The sequence below is a fragment of the Populus trichocarpa genome, chromosome 18 (genome assembly GCF_000002775.5).
Source record: "Populus trichocarpa isolate Nisqually-1 chromosome 18, P.trichocarpa_v4.1, whole genome shotgun sequence".
In the NCBI taxonomy this organism is placed as follows: domain Eukaryota; kingdom Viridiplantae; phylum Streptophyta; class Magnoliopsida; order Malpighiales; family Salicaceae; genus Populus; species Populus trichocarpa.
The window spans coordinates 2,125,186-2,139,893 of record NC_037302.2 but is presented as its reverse complement, the minus strand read 5'-3'; the positions used below and the strand labels follow the sequence as shown (position 1 = coordinate 2,139,893).

General features: G+C 33.6%; 2 protein-coding genes and 1 non-coding gene across 3 annotated transcripts; 1 reads left to right on the top strand and 2 right to left on the bottom strand.

The window, feature by feature from the left end:
- Positions 1-250: 250 nt before the first annotated feature.
- Positions 251-1,839, bottom strand: LOC7459026 (probable sugar phosphate/phosphate translocator At4g32390). The gene has a single exon (XM_024590477.2). The coding sequence runs from the start codon at positions 1,685-1,687 to the stop codon at positions 638-640; it is 1,050 nt and encodes a 349-aa protein (XP_024446245.1). The 5' UTR covers positions 1,688-1,839; the 3' UTR covers positions 251-637.
- Positions 1,840-9,281: 7,442 nt separating this feature from the next.
- Positions 9,282-9,353, top strand: TRNAG-UCC (transfer RNA glycine (anticodon UCC)). The gene has a single exon. It is a non-coding gene; the product is annotated as a tRNA-Gly (tRNA).
- Positions 9,354-10,915: 1,562 nt separating this feature from the next.
- LOC7462982 (probable L-type lectin-domain containing receptor kinase S.5) lies at positions 10,916-13,844 on the bottom strand. The gene is made up of 3 exons (XM_024590155.2): positions 12,992-13,844; positions 12,082-12,804; positions 10,916-11,994 (listed from the first exon to the last, which is right to left on the bottom strand). Exons 1-3 carry the CDS (start codon positions 13,476-13,478, stop codon positions 11,120-11,122), a joined length of 2,085 nt encoding a protein of 694 aa, XP_024445923.2. The 5' UTR covers positions 13,479-13,844; the 3' UTR covers positions 10,916-11,119.
- Between the last annotated feature and the right edge of the window lie 864 nt (positions 13,845-14,708).

Below are 14,708 nucleotides of genomic sequence, written 5' to 3'. Positions count from 1 at the left end.
TCCTAGCAAAAACAGTGATTTGTCTATATTGATTACTAAATAACTCCACAGTTCACAAAGATTGCATTTTCGCATCCCCGAAGATGCACAACTTCAACTGGCAAAATTGCACAGATCAATGCACAACGCATCAAAAAGAAAGCAAAATGTGATTCAAACCACAATAGGATCCACCTGTGATATAAACATAGCATCTCCACAATAGCATTGTGTTGAGAAAGGAAAAAAAAATCCATAAGAAGAAAGTATCAAGAATAAATAAGAACTAAAATAACTTCATCAATAAAAGATGTTCCTACATCGACACCAGTAATATAAATGATCAAGAGGTAAAATAAACAAAAAAAAAAAAGTAAAATACAGGCATTTGAGATTCATCCTCTGTTGAGAGATGTAATTCGGCAAAGCCAGCAAATGCAGATCTCAAATCCCTAACATTTAACTGACTAAGACTCATAACTAGCATATGACAAACATAAACCTAAAACCAACATACCGAATGACCAAAGGCAAACAGAAGCACAAAACTCCCTTCGTTTCACACCAATCCTTTGTAGTCCATATCTCCCTTCTGCTCTTATTTTCATACTCTCTTCATCCAATCCTTATAACTAAATAAACTCTTTATAATGAAAAGTTAGTTTTCCGATTCAATTCTCTTCACATTTCCCTCAACTTCCCTCTCCTCCAACAACCTTCCAGCCTCCTCATCAGCCTCCTGAGCCTTCTTCTGTGCATCTTTTGCCTTCATAGCCTGCAACTTAGCGTGATTGTAGTATGCGACACCCAAGAATGCAAGCCCGTAGCCAAACAAATTGATGGGGGTCACGGTATCCTTAATAACGGACCAAGAGAAGGCGATCAACAACCAATCCTTAACCACACCAGCCACATTCATGGTCAAAGCCGAAGTCTTTCCCACAAGCAAGAACACGGCGAGATTCAAGGCAAAAGCACACACAGAATTGGTCCCAAAGATGACAAAATCAAAATGAAAACTTGAAGTCTCCTTCAAAACAGGATATTCCACAAAAATCCATGGGATAAACAAGAAAACCAAACAACAAGGCGCCACATAGTAAAGAGAAGTAATTGGATTCAACGTGATTCCTTTAGATGTAAGCAAGATTTGAATCATTACCAATCTTGTAGCCTCAAAAGCTACAGCACCAAGTTGAAGAATAACCCCCCAAGTATCAAATCTAGCCTCACCATAAGCAGCAATCCCAACCCCAAAAGAGATTGACAACATATTAGCCATAGTATTACTCTTAAAGTTCTCTTTTTTGAGCAAAACCCCAATAGAATAAACAGCAACAGGCATCAGGGCTTTTAACATCTGAATGAAAGAAACGGATAAGTAAATATAAGCAGAGTTAGAAAGCCAAAGACTGAGAGAATATAAAGCACCAATGGGAACAACAGATTTGAGATAAACATCTCTTGACATAGAGACAGGTTCAACAAATTTGAAAACTTTAATGAGAAGGATAGCAAGAGTGGCACAGAAAGACATGTGGATCATGGTTAGAGAAACTGGGAATGGCCAATTATACATCTTTTTGTCAAGGATGTATTTGTTGTAAACAATAACAGTGAAGGAGAGGAAGATCCAGATGGCTACATAGGTGTAGGAAAGCAAGATCTTTTTCAGAACACTGTCACTCAGGGATCCACCCTTGCCCATTTTGGCTGATTTAGTGAAGCTGCCGTGGGACGGCGGTGGAGAGATTTGGGAGGAAAGGTGTGGCAGGGGAGAGAATGGTGGTGTGGAGATGGAGAAGGAGAGGGTTTGGGGTTGTTGATGTAGAGAAGAGAGAGGTGGCAATATTCGAGTGTGCGCTTCTACCTGATGTATGGATTGTGGGCTTGGGCTTTTTTCTTTTGACTACATTTCTGTAATATTTTTTATTTTCACTAATATTTTTTATTTTTTATTGTTTTTACTTTATAGTATTTAATAATAGGATTAATCACTCGTTGTAGGGTTGTTCATATATAAAAAAAAATGCTAAATCTGTGAGCATTAAATATTTTCAAGCTGATCGTCACTTACATTAGTAAAATATAATTATTATTTTATAGCTAATTGATCACATAATTATTTTTACCATGATCCCATTAAATTAAATTTAATGCAAAAAGGCCCATTTTCTAGGGCAATTTTTGTCCAAAGGAGAGTGAAAATAAAATCGGAAGTTTCAATCAAGTCCTTAGATTCGGGAATAAAATAGGAAAAACGCTTGTTTTGGGGGAAATAACGGTTCCAAAAAACTAATATTTTATTCATCACGTGAGGCAGCATCGTGTGCGGTGCTGTCTATCCTTGCAAAACTAGTGTGACGTACGCGTGTTAAGTCAAGTGTGACCGACCCTTTGCTTCAAAAAACAGAAATGAACACGAAAAGCCTATTTTCTTTCCTAATAAACCTTCACCTTTCCCTTTGATTACGATTCTACCTTTTTTTTTAAAAAAAAAAAGATTTATTTATTGATTGGAAGTTTAAACAGAGTAACAGATCTTTTTCTTCTAAAATTGGAAATAAAAAGTTATGTTTTAGCATCTAATAACACATGTTTTTTTTTCAAAAAAACAAAAAATCATTAAAAGTTTTTTTTTTCATATATATACACACACACACACTTAGAGAGAAAAAATACCGCTAAATACCTAATTTATCAAAATATATTACGGGTAAATTTATTAAATTTGATCTCGTCTAACTACCCTAATTGAAATTCAACAAAGTAAAAAAAAATCAAAATATCAACTCAAAGTAAATATTGTTGATGATATCAGAACCTGATTTGATTTTTTAAATTTTTTTATAAAAATAATATAATATTATTTTAATTTATTTAGATTAACTCATAAACCTATGATCTGGGTTTTGTGTCGAGCCGGTTTTAATCAATGGGTGTCAAATTGTGAGTTTTAGATTGTTTTTGAAGTTTTTATTCGGACAGAGAATGAAGCAGGCATGATAACTCGTGCTTTGAGCCGAGGCAAAGCGAGCTTGTATGTAAATAAATGCCTATCTAATAATGCACTCTATCAATGGCTTAATTGTATAGTTTGAAGCTTAATTGAGGGAGGACTAAGCAAGATTTTGCTCGAAACCCGGCATAGTTTCCTTGTCACGAAACCAATTGAAGGGAGGTGGGACTTCGAATGGTTAATTCAGAAGGAAACCATGTCTTCATTCCACTTCTTGGATGCTCGTACGCAATGTTTTTGCAGCAAAAAGTTAGCAAATAATCTTGTTTAGAGAATTTTACTCTTTTTTTTAGTTTAACGTGGGTGTCCGGGCCAGCTTGCGTGCACCTCGACTAATCCTATGGGCCCTGAAATTAACGACCATGTAAGCCTCTAGTGGCCATCATATGAGTAACCACAGGACTCGAACTTGAGAACACAGAGGGAGCAAACCTCTTGATCCCAAACTCTTACCACTTGGCCACCACCTAGATGGTTATACTTATTTACATTAGATAATGATGTATTGTGCATGTTTGTTTTCGTGTTTTTAAAATGTTTTTAAAACAATTTAATTTTTTATTTTTTATTTTAAATTAATATTTTTTTTTGTGTTTTTTTATTTTTTTGAAGTGTTAATGTCAAAAATAATATTATTTTGATATATTTTTAAGTAAAAAATATTTTAAAAAGCAATTATTATAACACTTTTAGACACGTAATTAAGTGTTCTGAAATTAATTTTTATTAATGAAGTTGCTTGTATTATTTATTGATAACAGTGCAATCATATACTTTGCCAAACACATACTAGGAATTTATAGATGTCTTTGACACATGTTGTTGGTATAAAAATGGCTGTGAGTGCATTTTTTTTTTATGACATCATTAAATCCAAATAAACATGCATTCAGGCTATTGATTGTGCTGCTGTTGTTGTTATTATATTATTAATTTATTAGATGTATAACTTGATTATTTTTTTATCATGAATATTTTTTTTATTTTTAATTTGGTTTATATGATGTCGTTGTTTATTTTTTTATTTAATTAAAATAAAACTAATATATTTAATTTAGTTGAATTTATGATCGGAGTTCGTTAAAATTATTTTTTAAATATATTTATAGTATTTAAACATTATTTTATATGTATATAAAACAAAGCCCATAAAATAACGCGGGTCCACAATTAAACTTCCAAGAATTTTAAATTTTAATTTCGAAGTTGTCCTTGGTGACAAAACCACGAGATCTAGTATAAGAAAAATCAAAACTACTTGCCATATTAAACCTTCGATGGGCACTTTTATTTGGGATTTGAAGCTTTCTTTGTCATGACTTTTGTTATCCTGCTACTAGGTCGATGAAAATTTAATGCAGTTAAACTCATTTCTATTTATTTTTATGTTTTCAAAGTATTTTTTAAAAAAATTTAAATTTTTTTTAAATTTAAATTTTTTTATTGTTATGTCAAAAATAATTTTTAAAATATAAAAAATTTATTATTTTAATATATTTTAAATAAAAAATTCTTTAAAAAATATCTATACCTATATTTTTAAAAAAACATTAGAAAAGCTTTGTCTCCTGGACAGGAATGGCGGGACCATTTTGTACAGAGAGAGGGTAGATGTAACCGGGTCAATGAATTCATAATTACACAATAACTTTTCCTTTTAGAATAGAGCAAGATCATTTCCTATGTATTATGTCGAGGGCCGGATAAAAAAAAAATTGGATGTAAAAGAAAAATCTAAGTATTATTAATGTATTTTTTTAATAATAAAAAAATTAAAATCATACAAGGATTGATTTAACATGATCTTGTTAACTTAATAAGTCAAAAAACAACTCAAATAACCGATAAAAATATAATTAACTAAAACAAAAATCAAAGTATTATTAATGTATTTTTTAATAAAAAAAATTTAAAATCATACGAGGATTAATTTAATATGATCTTGTCAACTTGATATGTCAAAAAACAACTCAAATAACCGATAAAAATATAATTGATTAAAACAAAAATCAAGAGGACATCTTTATTTAATTATTAGTCGAGGTGCGCGCAAGCTGGCCCGGACACCCACGTTAAACTAAAAAAAAAAAAAAAACAACAACAATATATTGGATTGACTCGGACCAACTCAAGTTAATGTTAAAGTTGCTACCCAAATCATGAGACCCTGATAACCTATATAAAACAAATTAAAAAAAAATATTAAATACAATTTTCAATCAACCGAATGTTAAAGAATAAAATTGAAAACAAAATTTAACTAAAAAAAATAAACAGAGTCAACATGAGTTAAACTCTTAAACTTGGATTATGAGACTGAGATAACCTCATAGAAAGCAAGTTAAAATAAATTATGAAGTTCAATTCTCAACCAACTCAAATTTAAATGATAAAATTAAAAAAAATTAATTAAAAAATGGACACAAAAGAAACCCGAGTCAACTAACCAAACATATGACCCAGGACATGAGATCGATAACCTCATAGAATGCAAACCAAAAAAATTATTAAGTTTAATTCTCAATCAACTCAATATTGAATGATGAAATAAAAAAAACAATTAAAAAAAGAACAAAAAATCATGAGTCAACCGACCTAACTCGCGACCTAACCCTATAGAAAACAAATAAAAAAAATAAAATACAATTCTCAATCAACCCAATGTTGAAGGATTACATTAAAAAACAAAAAAAGACAAAAAAATTGACACAAGTCAATTTGGTTTAACTTGCCAAACTCGGGTCAGGAGACAAGAATAACTCCATAGAAAACAAATATAGAAAAACTATAAAGTTCAATTCTCAATCAATCCATTGTTGAAGGATGAAATTAAAAAAAGAACAAAAAAACTTAGGTCAACTTAGCTAACTGGCAAAACTCGCGATCCAAATCAAAGGATCGGGATAATCCCATAGAAAGCAAGTACAAAAACAATTATGAAGGTCAATTCTTAATTAACCCAATGTTGAAGGATGAAGTTGAGAAAAAGAATTAATTAAAAAATAATAATCCGAGTCAACACATGTAATTCGCAAAACTCCTAACTTGAGTCATAGAATCGAGATAACTCCATAAAAAATAAATTATAAAATTCAATACTCAAAAAACCCAATATTAAATAATATGATTGAAAATAAAATAAAATTTTAATTTTAAAAAAAATCCTAAAAACATATTGAGGACTTTAAAGTCCTTAATATTTCATGAGTGATACATGTCAATTTACAATCTAGATTCTAGCATTAATCCAATGTGCGGAACGTGGTAACACTTAAAGTGTTAATGCATGATTGGTGTGCTTCTTTTTCTTTTAAATGGAATACACTACTCAAGCAATAATGAATGGATTGTCTAGGAATGAATTCTTGTAAGACTTATGAAAAAGAAAATCTGTAGATGCTCACTTAACAAATTCTGATATTTATGCATGTTTGAGAGTAATGGTTGCGGTTGCGGTTGCTTTTCAAATTATTTTTTATTTGGAAATACATCAAAATAATATATTTTTTTTATTTTTAAAAAATTATTTTTAATATCAGCACATCATAATGATTTAAAAACACTAAAAAAATATTAATTTGAAGCAAAGAAAAAAATAAAAAAAATTTAATTTTTTTTAAAACGCTTTTGAAATATAAAAACAAACAGAATGATTAATGCTAAGCTATTAATTAAAAAAAAAAAAAAGAGAGACAGGAAGATTGGGTTGTACTTGTAAATATTTGTTAGAGCATATCGACTATTATTAAGTTGAATATTGCCCGCAGGGCTGAATCTGAATTAATTGAAAACGAAAAGGGTTTGGTAAAATATTCCACCAAAAATACCTAACAAAGTTGAGAATTTAGACTTTTTCATGCGTGTGGTCTCCACCTCTCAGGCTCTGAATTGGTCTATGTTCTATTGGTTAGGAAAGAGACACTTTCCTGACCTTTTTTATGGATCATAGCAAAAATTGGATGGGACCAGTTTTAGGCCACTGGCCATTTCTTCTACGGTTGGACGAAGTCGATAGAGACCACAACCAAAACCATATTTCACGTTTTGCTAGTCAAGGGACCATGGCTAAAACCACTTAGCCATGACCTTTAAGGCTTGTAAATTGTGCAATTTGTCAAATTGGGTATAAGCTATTTTTGGGTATTTGGGGTATTTTCCCCCGCTATGCCATTTTTTTTAAAAAAAAACTCATGAGCTTACTAGGGTATATAAAGTTAACTAGATAATTGGTTTATGCTTACGCTAGTGGTCGGATAAAAAAAAATCTTAGGTTTTCTAATATTTTTTTAGTAAAAAAATTTAAATTATGTAAGGAATAACTCGATGTGATTCGGTCATATTGGTGAGTCTAAAATCAACTTGGATGACTGATAAAAACATAGTTTGAATCAAAATAAATATTTAAGATGAATTTTTTTTATAAATACTGAGACAACAATATATTGGATTGATTTAGATTTACCTGAGTTAACTTGTCAATTTGCATATTGAGTCATGAGACTATAATAAACCTATAGAGAATAAATCAAAATAAATTATGAAGATCACTTGCCAATAAACTTAAAGTTGAAATATAAAAATGAGAAAAAATCAATTAAAAAAATAACAAATAAAGACTTGAGTCAACTAGGTTAATCTATCAAAATCATGATTTAGATTATGAGATTAAGATAACCCAATAAAAAAATAATTGAAACAAGTCATTAAGCTTAATTTCCAATTAATTCAGTGTTGTAAATGAAATTAAAATAAAATTAATTAAAAAAATGACTAGAAAAAAACAAACTAATTATTCTTTTAATTTCAGTACATGAAAAATAATTGAAAACATTACCTTTGTAGAACAAAAAAGAAAAGGCCAAGAACTACTGTTTTACCTCATATCCTCTGAAATTCCAACTCTTTACTGCTAGTTAGATAATGACCAAAGAGCAATTCAAACAACATGTAATTCAGACGGCAGCTCTTGTTCATGTTCAAGTAACCAATCAAAGACACTGACATATTTATCATATGAAAACAGTAGACTCCCTCACCATCTTAATCTGTGTTTTACTCCATGTCTCACATGGGCTGCAAACCTTGCAAGTCATTCTTCCACACTAATTTAAGCCTTAACGGTATGTTTGACAAGAGACAAAAAAGTATCAGAACATCAGATATTCACTGAACAAACAAAAATTAGTCTTAGATTACACTAATCATCAATCCCAAAAGCAAAAATCACTTCTCTTTCCTGGTTTTGGGATAAACAAAATATCTCCTTCCTGGATTGTCTAGCCTATTCAATATGGCAGTCCTAGCTGTGTTAAGCTTTAAAACGAGAACATGTTGTAAGAAGTGTATCTCCATGTTGAACCAGCTTGTCGATTACCATGTCTGCATTGTTAGAACAGCCACATAAAAGATCAAGAGTCACTACTAGCGATGGAATCAACACCTTTTCTGGCATTACAACCACAGATGAAACAAATCTCAACGAAATGGTCTCCCAAGTATCCCCACTTTAGACCTCGTAGTCGAAGTGCCAGGTGAAGAATCTGTGCTCAGCCAGACAGCTGCAGTTTATCATAACTAAAAAACCATCAATGGTTCTCTTCACTAAATCATCATCTACATTGAATAATGAAGCTGTTTCATCAAGGTTCCTCATCGTATTTGGAAGATGGTACAATTAAGAAGGGCATGATGCACCACTTAAAGACACGCGTTGCATGCATTGCGCACTGGAGAGACATGAAAGCTGTGGCAAAAGCTAAAGAGAGAGATCAAAATTACGAAACTAACAAAAGTGTCCTTACTTACAAAACATGGAAAACGCATTTTCCCAGTTAGTAATCAAACTTGCTCCTCTCCCTTTTATTGATCACTACCTCAAGCAAACATTAATTACCAACTAGTTACATTGAAAAGTACAGGAGAAAGTTTGTGTTCTTTCTCTCGAAGAAATAGCAAAAGACATCTTCTTTTCATCAAAATGATCAATATGGAGATAGACATAAGTAAAAGGGTCTCAAGTGTGAGCGAGCGAGAGGAGGTGTTACCTGGTGGGTGCTTAGATAAATGACGTTGAAAGGGAAGAAAGAGACATGAAAGGGAGTCTATAGCCAAGAATTTGACTTGGATTCTCGAATTTTACTTTGATCTTATTTATTTTATTTTTATTTTGTACCATGGTTTCAACATCCTAACACTACAGCCGGCCTTTGCTTTCTTGTCTGTCCGTTTCTTTACGATAGCTTATATGCCTTATATTAAACATATATTAACAGTACATCAGCAGGCGTTTGTAGTCCAACGGTCAGGATAATTGCCTTCCAAGCAATAGACCCGGGTTCGACTCCCGGCAGACGCACTTTTGCATTTCTTTTCTCTTATTTGATCTCACTAAACTCTTCCTTTAAGATTTCATTTTGGTCCCTGTAGTGTTAAAACTCTTACTTTCAATCCAGATTTTCCAAAACCTTTCAATATAGAGCTTTGTTGTTTAAGTAGCTGGTGTCAATTAAGACAAGATCACCTTTTCAAAAAAAAATTTTTGTTTTATATTTTTGGACTTTTAAGAGTTTCTAACCTTATGAGAAGTACCATCGACATGTACCGGCCGGTTAGAGAAAAAAGATAGGAGAAAAAAGATATTAAAAAAAATAGCATTTTGGTAAGTTGTCTAATCACTTCTTTTCTGATATATTTGTGAAGGAAAAATAAAATAAAATTATGTCTAAGATATTTATGGGAAAAACATATCATAATTTATTATCATTGTCAAACAATGTCATTAGAGCCACAACAATTGCAAAAGCCAACAACATCATCAAACCAAACTTTAACAACAAAAGACTATTTGAACTTGTATGAAACTTAAGAGTTAATATTGCAAAATTTCAATCTATAGGGACCAAAGTGGAACATTGCAAAATCTACTAAGTCTAAAATGAAAGTATTTTATATATATAATTATTTCTTAAGCGTGTTGGGTTTTCTTTTTTTGATCAAAGGAATTGTGTGTTTATGTTATATATTTATTTTTTTCATACAATTTTTGTACCTATCAAATTGGTCTTGCAGGCAGTGAAGCAAGGAGACACCATTTTTGCTGGTCAATACCTCTTCACTGGAAGTGCAACTACTTCTGTATGGCTGGAGGTAAGATAACTACATCTGTTGCTAGTCTTTGATTATAGTCTTCTGTCTAGTTCTTTCATAGTGTAAATGTTATTTAATCCATTGTCTGAAGGGAAGTGGGATTCTTGCTTGCTTATTTATTAAGTATTTGACAATGTTCTTAGTTTGTTTGGGTGATTTTATGAAGAATATGCCTTCTCACACACAAGCATGTCTGGTTAGCGGAGATTTTCCTGGAATTGAATTGAGCAGGCTTCAGAGGTGAAGGGCAATGATGTGGTCTGTGTTATAAAGAACTCAGCAACTTTGGCTGGATCTTTATTCACTTTGCATGCCTCCCAAATTCGTATTGAACTTCCTACTCTTTCAGATAAAGATAAGGAGGTCAGCCCTGGAACTAATTTTTTTTTTATTTATTAGTGTGGGTGTTTACATTAGCTTGCACGCATCTTGATAAATTTTATGGGCTCTGAAGTTAACGACCATCTAAACCTCTAGTGATCCTGTAGTTTATACAACTCGAACTGGTAACTTCTAGAAAATAAACTTAGAATTTGACCAGTTAAGCTACACTCAGATTCCCGAGTTTCGTGGAACTAATTTCTTCAATTTAACAGTGGATGGATGTCATGTAATATTTATCCCTGTTCTTTTACGAGTTATAATATAAAACCTGTCACCGTACGATTGAAAAAAATATATCAATCTTTTCATTATTTATATGAACAGTGAAACCAACTCTTGTTTCTAGTTGTGTTTATAATTCTCTTTCCATCTTTCTTTGATACATGGGAAAGAGTCAGAGTCTTTAACTCCAAACAAACATTAAGTTATGTAGCATCCTGTCCTCTCCTGCCTCTTTTTTTTTCCTCACCTATAAATGTATGTACAAAAAAAGATGTACGATAAAATTAACAGCTGAAAAACGTACACAAAATGCAGATGGAAATAAGGAAATGGAAGTAAAATTCTATCTTCAACACCCACAAGAGCCCTTTATATGTCAGAATCTTCATGGTGGACAACAATCTCATCAAGGACCATCTCTTCAGGGGTTGACTGCAACAAGAGATCGTCACTTTTAGACCCAAAATCAGTTGCAGACCTTGTGGTTGAAGCAGAGGAAGAGAGTGGCACAAAAATTGCATTTGGCCTCGATTCTGGCACCTCCATCAGAGGCTCATCGGGGTTCAAGAAAATCTGCTCTACTTTTCTAATAGTCGGACGACTCTTAGTGTCAGGATGCAAGCAAGCAAGTCCAACAAGTAATGTCCTCTTCACTTGTTGTTCATCATACTTGCCTTCTAGCTTTCGGTCAACACCTTTGAGCAATGTTTTTCTTCCATGTAAACTCCATACATAATCTAGTAAACTATTTTCTTCGAAAATACCCCTTGACCGTTGTCCTGTCACGACTTCTATTACAACCATGCCAAAGCTATAGACATCAGATTCTGGAGCAGCCTTTCCTGTGTAAGCTACTTCAGGAGCCAAGTATCCTGGAGTGCCAGCAAGCATTGTTGTAACTGCAGAATCGCTTCTGAGCAATCTTGCAAGGCCGAAATCGCCTAAATGAGCATTGAAATCGGAGTCCAACATTACATTATTCGGCTTAACATCTCGGTGAACAATAGGATGGCCACATTGCTCATGGAGGTAAAGTAATGCTGATGCCAGGCCTGTTAATATTTTGTACCTAGTGTTCCAGTCAAGAAAGCGCCTGCCGATGTAGCAATCAAGGCTGCCGTTGGGCATGTATTCGTAAACCAAAAGAAGTTTCTCGCGCTCGTGGCACCAGCCTTGGAGTTGCACTATGTTCTTGTGCCGCATACGCCCTATGGTGCATATTTCTGCCAAATACTCCTTTTCACCTGCTCAATAATGCACTGGCAATTTACTGATGTTTCTGATTACAGAATCATTTGGAAATTTCAAAGTAATAAACGAGTAAAGCATACCTTGTCTTGAAGTTGCTGAGATCTTTTTTACTGCTAAGATCATGGGAGGATCCGAGGAAATGACACCTTTGTAAACACTTCCAAAACCACCAGTTCCTAACAGGTTTTCCTTGCTGAATTTAAGAGTAGCCTTTGAGAGTTGTCTATATGTAAACATTTTGGGTGCATTTGCTGCTCTCATTGACCGGCTTTCAATTTCAGCTCTCCTTTTACTCCTCTCTTTTCTCTTCCTTAAATCCCTTAAAGCAAGCGGTAAAGTGAATAGTATCAGCACCCCCAATCCTGCCACGACAATTGCAACAGTCAAGAAGAACCTTTTTCTATTTTCTTTCTCAGAAGCTTTCTTCAAGTCTGGCAATGATGTTGACTGAAAAGTCCAATTCAAAACCTCATGAGCCTCTGAGAAAGGCCCTGTAGCGGCTGTGAAGCCTACATAAACAGAATTCGGAACCCATTTTGACATGTCAATAGACTGATTCAGGAAACTCACTAGTGGGTTCCCTGCATAAGCAACAAATATTTGGAGCTCCTCTGTCGAGCTATCGTAAACAATTTGAACCGTGATATCTCTTCCACTTGTAAGGTAAATGCCTGTTCTGTTCAGACTCTTAGCTACTACTGGATTTGTTATGCTTGTTGTATCAATGCCCATATGGTTTCCATCTGGATCGAACTCATTCGGGTAAGTGTCAAGCTCCACAGCTATCTGTCGAGTAACACCACCTGTCTCATTTCTCAGAGAAAATATTCTTACGAATTAAGCTCTTGATTAGGATCAATCAATTATTGAGCTACATGAATTTTCCTCCTGATGCATTTAGATTTGTGATGGACTAAACTATGCAGATGCTCAACATCAACACATGATCGAAAAACTTATATATGCATGCAGTATATAGTGGAGATTCACCTTCTGTTGACTTATCCAGGACTCCAAGATATGAGCCCTTGCTGTCAGGTGGAGAAGGGCTGTTATTCTGAGCCATAATAAACGTCATCCCATCTCCATTGGTGGTCGTATTTGGAAAGGTAAAAATCCTGACTGTGAACGTTGTATTGATATACGCGGGCCATGCAATCACAGGCTGATGAAATAGAACCCTGCCTATCTGGTCCTTCAGCACAGGTTGTGTCGAGTTCAAATCGACTGGCAGTGGTTCTGGTGTAAGTTTCAAGCGCCTGTCGCCAACGGTTACTGAGCCCATACATATCAGGGTAGTATTGCAACTATCAGCATCGAACGAGGGGTACGAGAAGGATGTCTCCTTCACACTGGGATCTAAAGAAGCTTGGTATAGAGCTGCTTCATTGAGAAAGATGCAGATTAGGAAGAGAAGAATACCCATTGCTGTGGCTACAGAATAGAGCCCAAGACTTCTGTTATTTTTCTTACACATATATAAGTCCTGACTCGATTCTACAGGCAATTGAAGTGTCTGTTGTAATGTAGTGTTGTTTTCTAGTTGAAAACAGTGATGTTTGAAGAGAGATTCGGATTATTGGACAATATAAATTCCTCTTTTTGTATGCATTTGGAAAGCTGTGAGTGGCCGGCACTATTTTGAAACTTGAGACCCAAGAAATGCAATTACTCCTAATCTTCTCACTTTCATTGTTTTGGAAAATTGACAATTGATGTAGACAAAAGCTCATTCAACAAGTAGAACAAATTCAAAACACTTACCAGGAGAAGAAAAAATGAAACTACTTCTAGTATCGATCTTATTTATTTAATTTATATATATATATATAGAGAGAGAGAGAGGAAAGATTTTATCGGCATTTTTCAATACCAACAAAATGGATAATGTAATATTGTCGTCAAAAACTTGCTCGTCAGAGTTTTCTACTTTGTCAGCATTTCCGTTGTTGTTTTCATTTATTTATTTATTTTTTAATCTCTGATGCTACCAGTAGTTCCACCTTACCAGCATCCATCTCATCTGATTCTTCTAAAGATTTTCAATACGTACAAATGGATCTTTACACCTTAGAGTATTTGTAGCTGGCAGAAATCAAGCAATATACCTCTTCAATCCTTCTTTGAAGTTTTAAAACAAATTCCAATTATATTCAATCCACCAATCCGTATCCCTTTTTATATGCTCAAAGTATTATAACAACCCGAGTTTACCCTCCTAACCTATAATCCAAATCTTATCTCAAGTTGATTCTAGAGTCGGGTTTTAAAACTATAAAAATAATAATTTTTATCCATACATCAACGCGGGTCAACCCGGGTTGACCGTGACCCGACCCTTACCCCAATTGACTTCTAAGTTGGATTTTAAAACTATAATAATAACCATTTTTATCCTTACATTGACCCGGGTTGACCTCCCGACCTGTGAACCTTGTCTTTCCCAAGTCAAACCCCGAGTCGAGTTTTAAAACTATGATCATAACCACTTTTATTCTAATGTTAACTTGGGTCAACCAGATTGACCCTCCCGACCTGTGACTCGGGTTTTGTCCTGCGTCGACCATTGAATCGAGTTTTATAACTATAATAATAATTATTTTTATTTTTATATTGACCTGGGTCAACACTTAACCCGACCCGTGACTCAGGTCGGCCTAGAAGGTTAGATTTTAAAACTATGATAGTAACAATATTTTTTCTTACA